The 16,373-nt window shown below is 37.2% G+C and overlaps 1 protein-coding gene across 4 annotated transcripts in view; it reads right to left on the bottom strand.

Annotated features, from left to right (window-relative positions):
- LOC150102796 (synaptotagmin-1-like) overlaps positions 1 to 16,373 on the bottom strand; it is a 277,762-nt gene that overhangs the window by 96,985 nt on the left and 164,404 nt on the right. For all 4 annotated transcript variants that reach the window (XM_090398670.1, XM_090398669.1, XM_090398668.1 and 1 more), the window contains one exon: positions 2,274 to 2,391. In XM_090398670.1, coding sequence (XP_090254796.1) covers positions 2,274 to 2,391 — 118 coding nt within the window. The remainder of the gene's footprint in view (positions 1 to 2,273; positions 2,392 to 16,373) is intronic.

Below are 16,373 nucleotides of genomic sequence, written 5' to 3'. Positions count from 1 at the left end.
AAGTTATGTTTCTATTATATAAAGCTTTGATTGGACTTCATATGTATTATTGTTCACAGATTTCATCAGATGATTTTCATGATGATGAGGATATGTTAGAAATGGTCCAGAGGAGATTCACAAAGGTGGTAACTGGTCTTTGGAATGTGGAGTATCAAGATAGATTTAAAGAATGCAAGTTTACAAAGCCTTATGAATAGGTATAGGAAGGGATATGATTGAGACATATAAGTTGGTCAAGGGATGTTACCAAGTTAACATGCAAGATATTTTTCATAGAATAAAAGAGAAAGTGAGGGGTAGAACAAGAGGGCAACCCTGAAAACTGTATAAGGAGAGTGAGGAAGGAGTGAAAATCAAGTTCTTTGCATGAAGAGTGGTTGGTGAGTGAAGTGCATTGCCTGAGAATGTATTTCAAATGCAGACACATTGAATGAGTTGAAGGCACAGTTGGACGAACTGTGTATGTGTACACCTCGCACAATGAGTCTGATTCCATGGAGGACAAGTGTTAATAATAATAAATGGATAAATAACTACAAAAAAAGAAAAAAATTCTGGACGAAATTTAAAATAAAAGGTGACCAGCAAGCACTGGCTAGAAGGGTGACCAGGATGATAAGATAGGCAAAATCAGAGTATGAGAGCAAATTAGCAGTGCAGGACAAAGAGTTCTTTCAGTATGTTTCTAGTAAATTATTATTATTCAGGCCTCCATGGAGTCAAAAGACTCATCATGGGAGGTCCTTTCTAAGAAACACAAGTCTATCAAGACTCATCGAGGGAGATCCCTTCTAGGAAACACGAAGTCTATCATACCACTCCTTAAATGCATTGACTGTTCCTGCTTTCACCACTCTATTAGGCAATGCATTCCATGTTCCAGGTTCAACCACCCTCCATGCAAAGAAACCACTCCTCACCCCTTTCTCACAGTTTCCTTTCATAAGTTCCAGGGATGGAAGTTACGAAAGAACCAAGCGAAAGAACTCCCCAGTGTCCACCCTGTAACCACCTCTCAACAGTTTAAAAGTCTCGATCATATCACTTCTTCTATCCACCAAACTCTGCAGTCCACGCTCCCTCAGCCGATCCTCATAACTAACATTGTACAGTCCTGACACCATCTTTGTTATCTGCCTTTGCACCCTTTCCACAGTTAATTTATCCCCTTCAAATCCTGGGGACCAGATTTGAGAACAATAGTCTAAGTGTAATCTGACCAGAGTCTTATACACCTGAATGATAAACATTTTATCTCTGCAGGTTAGTGTCCTTTTCATTATTGCAGCAATCTTCTGTGTTACCTTCACTACCTTTGCAATATGTCCCCTAAATTTCTAGTTTCTATCAATCATCAACCCCAAGTCTCTTGTCTCCCCTATTTCCTCCAGTTTAACTCCTGTCATAGAGTATGCAGCGTCCCTTCGATGTGTAAAAAGAAGAATAATTTTAATGAATTCCAATGGTAGGAAGTTAACTGAAGTGGACGAAGTAGTTGAATTACTAAGTGAACACTTTGCAAGACTGTATCATCTAGGTTGAGATATTGCAGTAACAAGAGAGGCAAGTGCTTATATGTGAATGGACAAGATATTATAGAACCTTGATGTGAATACAGCAATGGAATTATAGCATATCAGCTCGAGTTTGGCAAGAAGGTGCTAGGGAATTGACAGTACCTTTGTCAATGCTGTTTAATTTAAGTCTCAGCTCTCAGTTAGTGCTAGGTGAGAAGGAGAAAATAGTTCCATTGCATATGGGAGGCTCCAAGAATGATGTTGAAATTTACCAACTGACCAGCATCTCAGAAGTTGTGGTTAAGGTACTGGAGAAGTTGATTAAGAGTAAAATAGGTAGATAGGAGCAGAATACTGTATTGGGGGGGGGGGGAATCAGCATGGTTTTGTGAATGGTAGGTCATGACTTTAACTTATGTTTTACAATACAGTGACAGGTTTTCTGCAGTGAATCTTATGATTCCATGTAATTTGTTAATTAAAAATAAAAAAGTATGCATAGGCTGTTAGCTGTACACAGCTTTAAAATATAAATTACTGTGAGCTAAATGATATTCAACTTTTTTAAACTCCAAGTTGATATCAGAAAATTAATTATTCCTCAGATGTATTGCACTGTTATCTGAATATCGAACCCTACCCACAACCAATCACCCAGTTATTTTAATTCACTGATCAAACAGATGGTAGGTAATATAACCCACCGTTATATTCAACTACAGTTTATTTTAAAATTAGTCTCAATTATCTCACCTGATAATCCACCTACATCCATTTTTTTTAAATTTTTTGCCTCTAAAATGACAACTGTAAGCTTTCCAGCTGTCGGAACATATCGCAATGAGAAACAAATATCTCCTAACTTGTGTTCCTATAAAAATATTAATAATTTTCAGAGTAAACAAAATTGGGGGAAAACATCCATTTTTATATATTCTTAAATAAATAAATTAAAAACAATGCAGTGAGTGAAAGGATGGATTGAATCCTAGGAATTTACAGTTTTCTATTTTTATATTATTTCCCACTTTCTTCTACATGCAACTCAAACAAATACTACAAAAAAAATAGCAGTCTGTTAAATGGCAATAAACAAAACAATTATATGAATAAAATGTAAACAGATACTGTACGACCACAGATGCGAGACTGACTCTTCGACACTTCTGAACATGTCAGAAGGAGAATCCATTCTGATATTAGGGTAATCAATGCGTTTTGTGGGATGAGTGTTTATTATTATACGTCGGAAAATTAACTTTTCTTTTATGAATATTGTAATTTTTAAAGTGGTAACTATTTTGCTTGTGCAACAGTTGGAAAATTTACGTATAAAGCACATGATTTCGCATGTTGGTGACCAATTCGTACATCCTTTATTTCTTTCTCCTTTCAGCATGAATTGACTATTCTTGGCACATTGCCAGCCCTGGTTCTATGAACTGTGGGCATACAATGCTAATAATGGAGAAGAATTCTAATCAAATTCTTGAATGAGTGGCAGATTTCTTAGTCTACAAAATACTTCTCTGTATGACCTTTGAAATATAAACAACCAATGGAAAGGAAACAGTTCCAACCTAACCAAAAAAAATAATAATATTTCTACCACCAAAGGATGCTTATTTCCAGTCTGACTATTAGAAAGAAACTACATAACATAATTAAACAAGTTTCTGTCTTCCACAAAACAGTCTTGTACCTATTTTTGTTTTCCCAAATACAGCTGGCTGTTCCAAATGATATGAGCAATCTGTATTTGGGAAAGTAGTGTTTCAGCTTCAGAAGAGGAAATTCACCAATTAGTGCACTGCAGTAGCTCTTTTGAACCAGATTGAAGGAATTCAGCTTACAGAGCTTTGCAAATAGAAGAAGAGGGGATATGATTGAGACATAAGTTGGTGAGGGGGGTTGTACCAGATTAATGTAGAGAAGATATTTCTTAGAGTAGTGAGTGCTTTGCTTTAAAGTGTAGGGAGTTCGGAAACTGTGAATGAGTTCAAGGCAGGGCTCGATCTTCTGGCATAAGATAGTACAGACCTCCCTCGATGAGTCCTTTGACTCTATGGAGGTCAGATGATAATAATAATCAAGGTTCTTCATGTCCAAAGAGGTGAAGTTAGTTGCCATTATATAAGGGTAGTAGTAAAGTGAAAGCATGATCATCCAACAGTGCAACAGGTGGTGCCTGTGAATAAGATAAATTCACAATAAATTCCAACCAGAATACCAGATAATCCAAACCACTCCCCAAATACCCTATATCTTTTCCTTACCAAAGACTCTTCCAAATACACAGTGAATGTAATGCGGCCCCTAGGTAATTCTGACCACAATCTAGTGCTCATCTCCTCCTCCCTGATGCAACAACACTTGCACAGCCATTACCATACAAGAGTAGTTTGGCATCATAACAAGTGCTAACTGGGACAGCCTCCATGACTTCTATGTTTCATTCCCAAAGTAATCCCCACTGGCATGGAAACATACATACCCCACACTTTTCTGAACTGCCGTCCAATAACTAAATCCTGGTTCTCCAAAAGATGTGCAAAGGCTGTACAAATGAAAAATCGAATATACCATAACTGACTCACATCAAGAACTCCATTCTCCTTTAGTGCTTAATACTCAATCCAAAACAGATGCAAGAAAATTATCAATGCTTTCAAAACAGAATCTGAATGGGCAAAAAGCAGGAAACTTGCACCCTACCTAAATGGCAGCCGTGCCTTTTGGTCTTTTGCCAAAGCATTTGGTCATAACTTTTGCCCAACACTATTCATACCCATATCATACCCAGATGGCTCTATTGCATCATTACCCACAGAAAAGCTAATCTTCTGGCTTTACACTTTGACTCCGATACACACATAACTGACAATGGTAAATGCCATCCCCCCCTCCCTCAAATCATTCCAGATGCCCACCATACAATGCCCCTATATCCTTTTGCCAGAAAGAGATGAGAAACCTATTGTCTAAATTAGACACAAAAAATCACCTGGCCTGATGGCATTTCTCCAATTGTCCTGAAGGTTTTGGACATATTGGAGAAGTATTGGAGGAGTATTGGAGATACCAATACTCCTCCATTGGTATCTATCCCCAAGCTTGGAAATTGGCCTATAATCAACCCATTCCTAAGGGTGACAAATCACTGCCATCTAACTAGTGTTCTATCTCACTCACCTCAGTCCTATCTAAAGTGATGGAGAAAAACCATCAATTCTAAACTCCTACACTACCTTGAAGGCACCCAGCTATTAAGCAACACCAGTACAGATTCCGTCGCTGCTAATCAACAGGAGATCTACTCTCATATATCATCCATCTCTGGACAAATGCCATGGAGAAATTTGGCAAATCCCAAGTGGTTGCACTTGATATCTCTAAGGCTTTTGACAGGGTCTGGTACAAAGGCTTACTAAGCAAACTCCTGTCATTTGGACTTCTGCAGTTGGATTACATGCTTTTTGTCTAGATGCACATTATGTGTGATGGTAGACAGTGCCTTATCCTCTCACCATTCAACTAATGCCAGGGTTCCACAAGGTTCTGTTTTCTCACCCCTCTTCTTTCTGTATATCAATGACCTACTTCAGTTGACCTCCAACCCTATATACAGTTTTGCAGATGGCAGCACATTGCACTCCTCCTTTTCATTTGACAAACCTTACTCTACACAACTCACTTCAACCTACAGAACATCAACTATCACTGCCCTCAATTCTGATCTCCAAGCCATCCTCCACAAGGGCTCAGATAATATCGTCAATTTCAATGCTAGTAAAACCCAGTTCTGTCTTATTTCTCACAAAAATGAACTATTTTCCCCCAGTATTATTTTTTATAACACTCAAATTTCCAGACAAGATGAGATTTCTCTTCTTGGAATTACCCCAACATCAGGCCTCTCCTGGCATTAACACATCACAACCATTGCATCCTCAACATCCAAAAAAAACTATGATTTCTCTTTCACTCAAGATGTACTTCACCTCTGAACAGCTGTTAACCTTATAAAAATCCACCCAACTATCGAATACTGCTCTCACATTTGGAGTGGGGCTCCTAAAAGCTCCCTGACTCAATATAGAGGAGGAATTGGATTGATAATTGACCCATCTCTTACCAACTCACTTTCACACAGACATTTGGTCTCTGCTATAAACCTTTCCATGGCAAATGTTCATCTGAAATAGCATCAATAATTCCCCCCACTTAGTACTAAGCTCACTGGAACATGCACAGTTGCCATTCAGTATATCCTCACAGTACACCTTGAAACTCACAGAACAAGTGGGTTTCTTTTCCTCCTCTTTCAACTGTGGAACAGTACAGCAGTAGCAGGGGTGAGGCCCCTCATGTATTTCTCAAGGAATACAATATACAGGCTTTTAAATCAAATGTAAACAAGTTCCTCCTTTCTGATCCCACTACCCATATATACAGTATTAATGTGCTACAGGTTGATCAACCAACCTCTCGTGTATGGGTTTAACAGCACAAAAAAAAAAAAAAAAATCAGTCTACTAACCAGTTTGCATTTCATCAGAAGCAGTTAAATCAAGTGAATGAGTTCAAAATGAGGTATGATAATGACAGATTCATAATTGTGCTTCATGGCATAAACAACAACAACAGGAGTAAAAAAAATAATTGATTTAACTTCCTAATGTTTTGCGGTTTTCTTCCCAGCATTTTCAGAGCACAAACTATGACTGTGGCAAGCACAAGGCACTTAATGAGGTCATTGTAGAAACAATTCAAATTGTAACAAAAAAAAAAATCTATTAACATGTAATTTAAAGTATAAACTAATAAATAAGAAAAACTTTTTTTCACTGATACCTCGTAACATGTCTGACTATAACCTCCCCTTCTGGCAGAGGAAAGGTTAATGATAATTTACATCATTAATCAAATTATGCAAATAACCTCTTCCATGGCTGGTAAATATTCTTCATTTTCTTTCTTTTAATGTTGTCAATAAAGATTGACATCTGAGCTCTAAAATCAAGTGCTAATTAATCTAATCTTACCATTCACTGAATTGTAGGTGAAAAGAATGTAAGATGAATAGAAGAAATACATTAAAATATAAGTGGAATTGCATTCAAAAAAAAAAATAATAATAATATCAATGATAGAGGACCTTTAAAACAGTCTTTGCAAATGAGGCAATAAACACAATCAGCATGTTTTGCTGTGTCCTACTATATAAATTGACAATGTGATAAATTTTTGCAAATCAACTGGTGAACAATCTGAAGTTCTTTGATGATGTTGTGCATGATGTGTACTCAACATCATATTCCAATGACATTTCTCTTTGTAGATTCCCAGTTTTCATAAACGGTCCTTTTTTGTTTGGATCTAACCAATTTAGTATTGGTATTATCAGCAGAGAAGCCTATAATTATTTTTGATAGCTTGAATTTATTATTATTATTACGACCACCAAAAGACTCATCTGGGAGATCCTTTTATCACACACACAGCTCATCATACCGTATTTTAAACACATTCACACTCTTTGCAGACACCACATTGTCAGGCAAGGCATTCCAATCATTCACAACTCTGCATGGAAAAAAAACCTGCCTCTCACTCCCCTACTCATACCCTCTTTATACAGTTTCCAGGTATGACCTCTGCTTCGCCCCCAATCTCCCGCTATTCTCTGTAAAACTTCTCCAGCATTGATCCTATATCAACCCCTTACCAACTTATAGGTATCTATCATATCTCCCTTCTTCCTCCTGTCCACCAGACTCTGCAAATTACATCTTCTCAATCTTTGCTCATATTCGGCATTCCAGAGGTGAGAAACTACGTTAGTCGATCGCGTTTGGACCTTTTCCAACATCTCTTTATTCTTCTGAAAACCAGGTGACTAAATCTGGACACAATAGTCCATGTGTGGCCTAATCAAAGCCTTATACAACGGAACAAGAATCTCCCTACTTCTACACGTCAGTGTCCTCCGCATCATTCCCAGAAGCCTTTGTGTTGTCTTCACAATTTTGGCTATGTGTCCCCTAAATTTCAGATCCTTATCCACTATCACCCCCAGATCTCTTATCTCCTCTACCTCCAACAATATATTCTCACCAAGCATAAATTCTGCATCCCTTCTTTTTTTTCCAAATTTTAAAACCTAACATTTTGCAACATTGAACTCGCATCCCCATTTTTATGCCCAATCACTGAATCTATTCAAGTCTTCCTGTAAGGCCACAACATCTTCACTACACTTCATGGTTCGTCCCAACTTTGCATCATCTGCAAACAACTGAATATGCCCATCCAAATCTTCACCTATATCATTAATATACAAGTTAAACAGCAATGGACCTAAAACAGACCCCTGAGACACTCCACTAGTGACTTTTCTTTTCCTGGATATCGCTCCCCCATACACAACTTGTTGATACCTATCAGATAGCCAGTCTCCAATCCAATGCACCAATCTAATATCCAACCCCATTGCGCTAGTTTGACTGTTAACCTATCATGAGGTACTCTATCAAAAGCCTTTGCAAAATCCAAGTATATCACTGTGTATCCTTTTCCTCTATCCAAGGAAGCAGTCACTTTATTGTAATAAGTAAGTAGATTACTAAAACATGACCTCCCTTTAGCAAATCCATGCTGTCCATCAAAGATAATACCATTGTTATGAACCCAAATATGGATCCTAGTTCTCACAAGCTTCTCCAACAACTTAACCACAACACCTGACACACAGATAGGCCTATAGTTTGATCACCTCCTTTATGAAGTGGCACAATCTTGCCCTCCTTCCACTCGGTCTTGCACTTCCACTGCCCTCCTTCCACTTTCTTGCACTCGGTCAAGTTCCTTAGGAACTTGACCGAGTGCAAGACTCATATTAAAAAAATATGTCAAGGCAGGCGTCAACTCCCTGGCACATTCTTTCAGAATACGTGGTGATATATTATCAAGTCCCACATCCTTATTAACATCTAGTTTACTCAACTCCCCAAACACCTCTTGCTCACCTACAGCCAGTCTCTCTTCCCCATCATCAACTGCTCTCAATCCCTCCATGAAGTCACATTCACAAGATTGAAAGATCTTTATGAACTGCTCCTTAAGTATCTCCACCACACATTCTGCATCAGCTGTCTTTATACCATTTTCTCCAATCAATGTCATCCTTCCATAATTATTCTTTCTTTTGCTGGCTACATATCGAAAGAATTCCTTAGGATTCTTTTTGGCTTCATTAGCTAACTGCTGTTCATACCTCTCTTCAGCTACCCTCACCAACCAAGTCACCCTCCTTGCTTGGTCTTTGTAGACCTCATGGAATTGGTTATTTCCACTTCTCTTATGCTGCCTCCACAATGCCCTTTTTCTCTGTATCGCATGCTTAATCTCTTTATTCATCCATCTCACACCCACTTTATTTATACAGATTTAAAATACAATCAGTAATTACATCAGATTATTTTTATGTGATTGCTACCCATGATAGGGCGTAAACTCATAGTACATGAGTACTATGGGTGAGCTAAAGATTTTTTAAAATTTTTATTAATATATATATATGTATATATATTACTTATTTTTGGTAAGAAATAAATATAAATATATGATCTAGAAACATTTTATTGCATGCCTCCGGTGGTCTTATACCAGAAAGATAGAAGAATCTTGAAAAACCCAAATACCAAGAAGGCTTCTGGTCCTGATAGTATCCCAACATTTGTGCATAACAGATGTGCTCCTGAATTAACATTATCATCTCTACACCATGTTATTCTCAGTTGGTATCTAACCCATTGCATGGTTGGCTGAGTTGTCAGCATACTCGCTCTCCAATCAACATGTCGCAGGTTCAAATCCTACTCAGGCATGTAGTTTTTTGATTGTCTCAGCTTTTGTACTACTATGACCTTTGCTGTCCATGTGCGATATAAATCATTATCATCACCCACAACAGCATGGAAGCAAGCCAATACAGCCATTTCAAAAAACATAAGTGTTTACCATGAAACTATTGACCTATTCCTCCTCAGTGTTGTCAAAAGTAATCAATAAGGTTATCAGTAGACAACTACTTCAGCAACTGAAGATACTAATCGGTGACCACCAATCAAGATCAACAGCAGACCACCTCACCTACATCTTTAACCTCTGGATATGCCATGAAAAAGTTTGGAGAAACCACAAACAGAAAAAAAAATTAAATGCTGTCGGTCTTGCCATTTCCAAGACATTTGATAGGATTTTGGCTTCTCATCAAATTGCCACCTTATGGTTTGGCTTCTTCCCTTTGCATTTATTCCCTGTGCAGAGATAAAATGGTTATCATTCCGTTGTATAAGACTCTGATCAGACCACACTTGGACTATTGTTCTCAGATCTGGTCCCCAGGATTTGAAGGGGATAAATTAACTGTGGAAATGGTACAAAGGCGAATAACAAAGATGGTGTCGGGACTATACAATGTTAGTTATGAGGATCGGCTGAGGGAGTGTGGACTGCAGAGTTTAGTGGATAGAAGAAGTGATATGATTGAGACTTGTAAACTGTTGAGAGGTGGTTAGGGTCGACACTGGAGAGTTCTTTTGCTTGGTTGAACAGCGGGAAGGAGTCATGACAAGGGGCCATTCCTGGAAGTTACAAAAGGAAACTGTTAGAAAGAGGGTGAGGAGTGGTTTCTTTGCATGGAGAGTGGTTGAACCATGGAATGCATTGCCTGATGGAGTGGTGAGAGCAAGAACAGTCAATGCATTTAAGGAGTGGTATGATAGACTTTGTGCTTCCTAGGAGGGAGCCTCCCTCAATGAGTCTTGATAGACTTGTGTGTCTTAGAAAGGACCTCCCACGATGAGTCTTTTGACTCGATGGAGGCCTGAATAATAATTTAGACTGCCAATTTTCCTTTGGATTTCACCACGTGCAATAGTGGAAGGTGCTCTCTCTCCAGATTTTACAAAATATACACTTTCTCATATATAAATAAAAAATTTTTTTTTCTTTTGTCATAAGTGTTTCACAGTATAAACAACACCTGAATAATAATTCATTTCTTCATTGAACTTGCTAATATTTCACAGTGTTTATAACCAGCATCACCAGAGCACAAATTATAACTGTGACACACACAGCACTCAATTAGAATATTAAACAATTCAAATTGTAACTGAAAAGGAACTAATGTCCTAACAAGATGCCTTTGAGGGGCCATATAACAGTGCAGTTAATTCAGAGAAGTTCATGCTAATGTGGTCTTACAATGACTGCCTCACAAATCTTTGGCAAATTAATACAGCCTTACTTGTTGGGGTTAGTAGAGTGCTTCACAGCTGATGTCAAGTCTAAAAAAAATCTGTCACATAGCAACTTCTGTGTATACAGTTGTCTTTTTCCTTTTGTCATATAAGAAGGAAAATCTAGAGCATGACTTGCCAAGTCCTAACTTGCCATTCAGATGATCACAAGATGTGGTTCTTACATTTTTCAAGGTGGATGTTATCAGATCTACAATGCTGTCAGCAGGCAAAGGGAACTTTATACCCTCCAGGATGTACAAGAGGACAAAGTTGATCCTTATGCAAATAGATTAAGCAGCTATCTAGCTGAGGTGTAATTTTAAAATGGTATGAAGGTATTTGCATAGACCTTTGGCCCTCTTTTCAGATATACCTTGAACATAAGAGATCAAAATAGTATTGCTCTATCTTGTGTGTGTTGGTTGTATGCAGGATGGTCTGGATTTTGTTTATTTTATAGGGGTTGTAGCCATTGGCTAAAAATTATTGCGAAGGACCCCACAATCAATTTTGAAGGCTATAACATTAGAACAAATAGCGCAAGCTCTGTGCAAGCATTTTGAGGCACCATCCCGTACTTCTGGGATAGATGTTGGTGAGTTTGCTTATGTAACTTCCCCTATGTGTGGGTTTTCTCAAAACAGAGGAGGATGAACCATCTGACAGTCATGGTACGAGTGTTGTCAGAGATAGTTTGTTTCTTTTTCTATTTGGCCGCATTTAGCAATGAGGCCAAATAGAAAAAACATTATCTACATAGACAAACTGTTGGCTGATGTGTATGCATGAAATTGCCTTAAATCTGGGAAGCATCCTTAGAACTCCAGCCCAAAGCTAAGAACACCAATCATAACTCACCAGGGAGCACTATTTTATTCTCAAATTTCTTACTCTGCTACAGTGTTACTTGTCCAATACTGTATCTGCCTCCAGATATCAGTTTGTTCATTGTTCCCTGATGATTGTAATTTGGATTTGCCAAAATATCAGAAATCTTAATTAAAATGCTAATTTATATAGAATCTACAATGTAACTTCCCCTATGTGTGGAAGTTACATTGTATCACCACTCCATCAATAATATTGTTATGAGCAACTAGGCTTACATGTGTTGAATGCTTGTTTTTCCAGAAGTACTATAGAAAAATTGGCTAATGGGGAAAGAAGAGGGGTATCCCCCAATGCAGTCTCCACTAGTTATTTGTATATTTTTCCTTTCCATGTAAAATCACATTAATAAACAGTGAACATGAATAATTCATAAATGTCAGAGGGGAACATGTGGCTTAAAAATGGTCAAGGGTCTGTGTTAAAGGTATGTTGGTGAACTGTGAAGTGATGTGAAAACTGACATGATATCTGAATCTTTTAGGTTAAAATTTCCTATTATGGTTTTAAACTGAACTGAAGATGGGATGAAAGAGATCGAGCTAATTGATTAGCAAGTTTGTTAGCAAGACTATTTATGTTCTCACACTACTAGAAGTGTCATGTATTATTACTATTATCACCATTAGACTTCCACGGAGTCACGAGACTCATTGCAGGCAGTCACAGGCAACTCACCATGACTTAAATGCATTCACTGTCTCTGCACTCACTACTCAATGAAAATATTTACTCCTCACACCCTTCTCATACAGTTTCCAAGGATGGCCTCCTCTTGTTCTCTCCCTATTCCCCAGACATTCTATGAAAAATATCATCCACTTTAATCTGATAATTACCCCTTACTAATTATATCTCGATCATGTCTCCCCTCTTCCTTCTATCCACTAGGCTCTGTAATTTGCATTCATTCAATCTCTCCTCATATTCCACATTACAGAGACCAGAAACAAACTTAGTCAATCATCTCTGAACCCTCTCCACTGTCTCATCATCCTTTTGAAAACCAGGTAACCAGATCTGTACATAGTAATCCATATGCAGAGTGATCAAAGTCTTATACAGTGGAATCAAAACATCCATACTTTTATGTGTCAGTGTTCTCTGTATCATTCCCATAATCTGCTGTGTTAGTATTCAGGCCTCCATGGAGTCAAAAGGCTCATTGTGGAAGGTCCTTTTTAAGAAATACAAGTCTATCAAGACTCATCGAGGGAGGTCCCTCCTAGGAAACACATAGTCTATCATACCACTCCTTAAACACATTGACCGTTCTTGCTCTCACCACTCCATCAGGCAATGTATTCCATGGTTCAACCACCCTCCATGCAAAGAAACCACTCCTCACCCTCTTGCAAACAGTTTCCTTTCGTAACTTCCAGGGATGGCCCCTTGTCATGACTCCTTCCCACTGTTCAACCAAGCAAAAGAACTCCCCAGTGTCAACCCTGTAAAAACCTCTCAACAGTTTAAAAGTCTCAATCATATCACCTCTCCTTATTTTCTCCACCAAACTCTGCAGTCCGCACTCCCTCAGCCAATCCTCATAACTAACATTGTACAGTCCTGACTCCATCTTTGTTATCTGCCTTTGTACCCTTTCCACAGTTAATTTATCCCCTTCAAATCCTGGGGACCAGATCTGAGAACAATAGTCTAAGTGTGGTCTGATCAGTCTTATACAACGGAACGATAACCATTTTATTTCTGCAGGTCAGTGTCCTTTTCATTATTGCAGCAATCCTCTGTGTTACCTTCACTACCTTTGCAATATGTCCCCTAAATTTCAGGCTTCTATCAATCATCAACCCCAGATCTCTTGTCTCCCCAACTTCCTCCAGTATAACTCCTCCCATAGAGTATGCAGCATCCTATCGATGTGTCCCAAACCTCAAGACCTTACATTTTGCTGCATTAAACTGAAACCCCCATTCATTTGTCCATCTATCTAGCTTATTCAAATCCTCTTGCAGGGCTACCACATCTGCACTATTACTAATAATCCTTCCTAGCTTCGCATCATCCGCAAACAACTGAATATCCTCTTGCAATTCATGGACAATGTCATTGATATAAAGGTTAAACAATGTAGGTCCCAGTACTGAGCCCTGTGGAACCCCACTTGTAACCTTCTGCCTCTTTGATATTGCTCCACCATACACAACTCTTTCAAGTCCCTGCCCACTATTATCTCCTTGACCTCCTCTAAGATATCTCCCACCAATCCTATATTCTGCATCACATCTTTGCTTCCCAAATTTTAAAACTTTCCACTTTGTTACATTAAACTGACATCTCCACACACACTCGCTCATTTGATGCTGTTCTCTTGCAAGACAACAGCATCTGCTCTACTTTTCATAACACTTTTTTTGATTGTAAATTGATTCATAAACCTAATGATTGTGTATCATTAGGTTTATGAATTTTTGAGTCCCCATATATCTGAGGTGGTTTAACATAATGCTTTAGCTTCTTTTGGCCAAGATGTAATTTTTTTCCTTTTTAATTTCAATAATTTATATACTCTTTTCTTTTCAGATTTTATAGGATCCCAATCTATAATCTGCTTTGTAGAGAAATCCTGAAGAAGTGTGCTTATTTTTCTATTATAATCACAGTTTGGTCCATAATGACAGTGACATTACCTTGTCAGCTTTTGTTATAATAATCTTTAAGATTTGGTCACCTGGTTTTCAGTAGGTATGAGGATGAGAAAGTTTACCAAGTTAGTATCAGGTCTATGGAATGTTAGGTATGAGGGGAGATTGAGGGAATGCAATTTACAGAACCTTGTGAATAGAAGAAGAAATATGGGATATGAGTGAGACATAAAAGTTGGTGAGGGATTGTTACCAGATTAATGTGGAGAAGATATTTCATAGTGTACAGGGAGACAAGGGTTGAACTAAAGGTCATCCATGGAAGTAGAACAAGGTGGGTGTAAATAGAGAGTGAGAAGCAGGTTCTTTGCATGGAGATTAATTGGTGATTGGAATGCATTGCCTGAAAGTGTGGAGTGCAGAAATTGTGAGTGGATTCAATTGGTTATCTTTTGGCATAAGAGAGTATAGACCAACCCAGGGGCATGCCAGTAGTGTCCGGCACCTGTGTGCAAAACTTGAGTTGGTGCCCCTATACACCTCCCCCCAATAAAAAATCTTTATATAAACATATCAGTGAGTTAAAATGAAATATGAAATATATTAATTATAAGTTTATTGAACAAAAAGCAGAAATTACAAAAAAAAATGTATAAAAAACAATAAACATACAAGGCTACAAAAACAACAAAAATAATTTAAAAAAAATAATAAAGTAAATAAATAATAAGATAAATAAATAATAGTAACTTACAAGTATATAAAATAGGAACATATTAAACATTATTGGGTAAAGAAATAGTTAAATAAATAGGGTAAAGAAATAGTTAAATATTTAAACAGAAAGAAAAATCACTTAGAATTGAACTTTTCTAGTTTTCATTAATGAATTCTTGAATAATATCATGTATATCAAGTTGATCCAAAATATCTGACTCTATTGATATAATGGCAAGATTTGAAAGTCTGTCTTGTACCATTGTGGAGTGCAAGTATTTTTTTAATAATTTTAAGTTTAGAAAAGGACAGTTCCGCAAATGCTACAGATACCGGTAATGACAAAAGAATCCGAAGAGCAATTGTAAAGTGGATAAACTGCGATTAAGTCATTTGAATAAATATACTGAATTATCTGATATATATATATATATATATATATATATATATATATATATATATGACAGAATGATCATTGACTCGGTTAACATACATAGTTTTATGAAAAAAATTGAATGACTAGAACCGAGATTTAATTAAAAAGGTTTTAATATAAACACACTACTAGTTTCGGCCTGTAACAGCCTTCTTCAGGTGACATTATAAAAGAAAAAACACTAAACATTGAGGGTTAAAAGACTATGAACAACACAGACAGTCTTTATACATAATTAGCATTAAAACGTTGTAGTTGTATTTGAAGCTGTTCTTTCATTTGTTGCATTGTTGGGAGAGTGCGTGCTTGCTGCATCACGTGAACGCCAGTACATGATTACAGCTGAATGACTATCTGGGAGGTTGTAGCTTAAGTTGTTATTTAGATGAACAGGATTGAAGATGATTTCTCTCGATTCCACAATTTTTCTCTCTATTTCGTCACTGTAACGGAAGATGTTTGTAGATTTTTCCCAGCAGAATGATATATATATATATATATATATATATATATCATTTTTAAAATTAGAAATAAATGGTTGACAGTGTAAAATTTCTTCGCATAAATCATCTGTGTCAATGTCTGAATAATTCTCGTGTTAATTTTTGTCTTAACTTTTTACAACAAGATAATAAATATTCTTTATTTCGTGAAGTACTTAACAAATACAAAAACTGAAAGGAATTCATATGTTCTTTTAATAAAGTAAATCTTTCCTTCAAAGATTGTAATATTGGATCTATTATGCAGAGAAAAAAAATTACTTTAAATGAAATTTCAGGCTCTACTGTATTTTCATTTTCGTAATCAAATTGTGTTGTCTTTTTACGTCGCCTTAGGTTTACTACTACAAAATACAGATTCTGCGTCAAATTTTGCTGCAATTAATTTTAGATTT

Source organism: Typopeltis vanoorti, chromosome 10 (assembly GCF_054136105.1).
Source record: "Typopeltis vanoorti isolate ZY-2024b chromosome 10, IOZ_Tvanoo_1.0, whole genome shotgun sequence".
NCBI classification, from domain to species: Eukaryota; Metazoa; Arthropoda; class Arachnida; order Uropygi; family Thelyphonidae; genus Typopeltis; species Typopeltis vanoorti.
The sequence above is the reverse complement of the archived record's forward strand: the minus strand, read 5'-3'. Positions and strand labels throughout refer to the sequence as shown.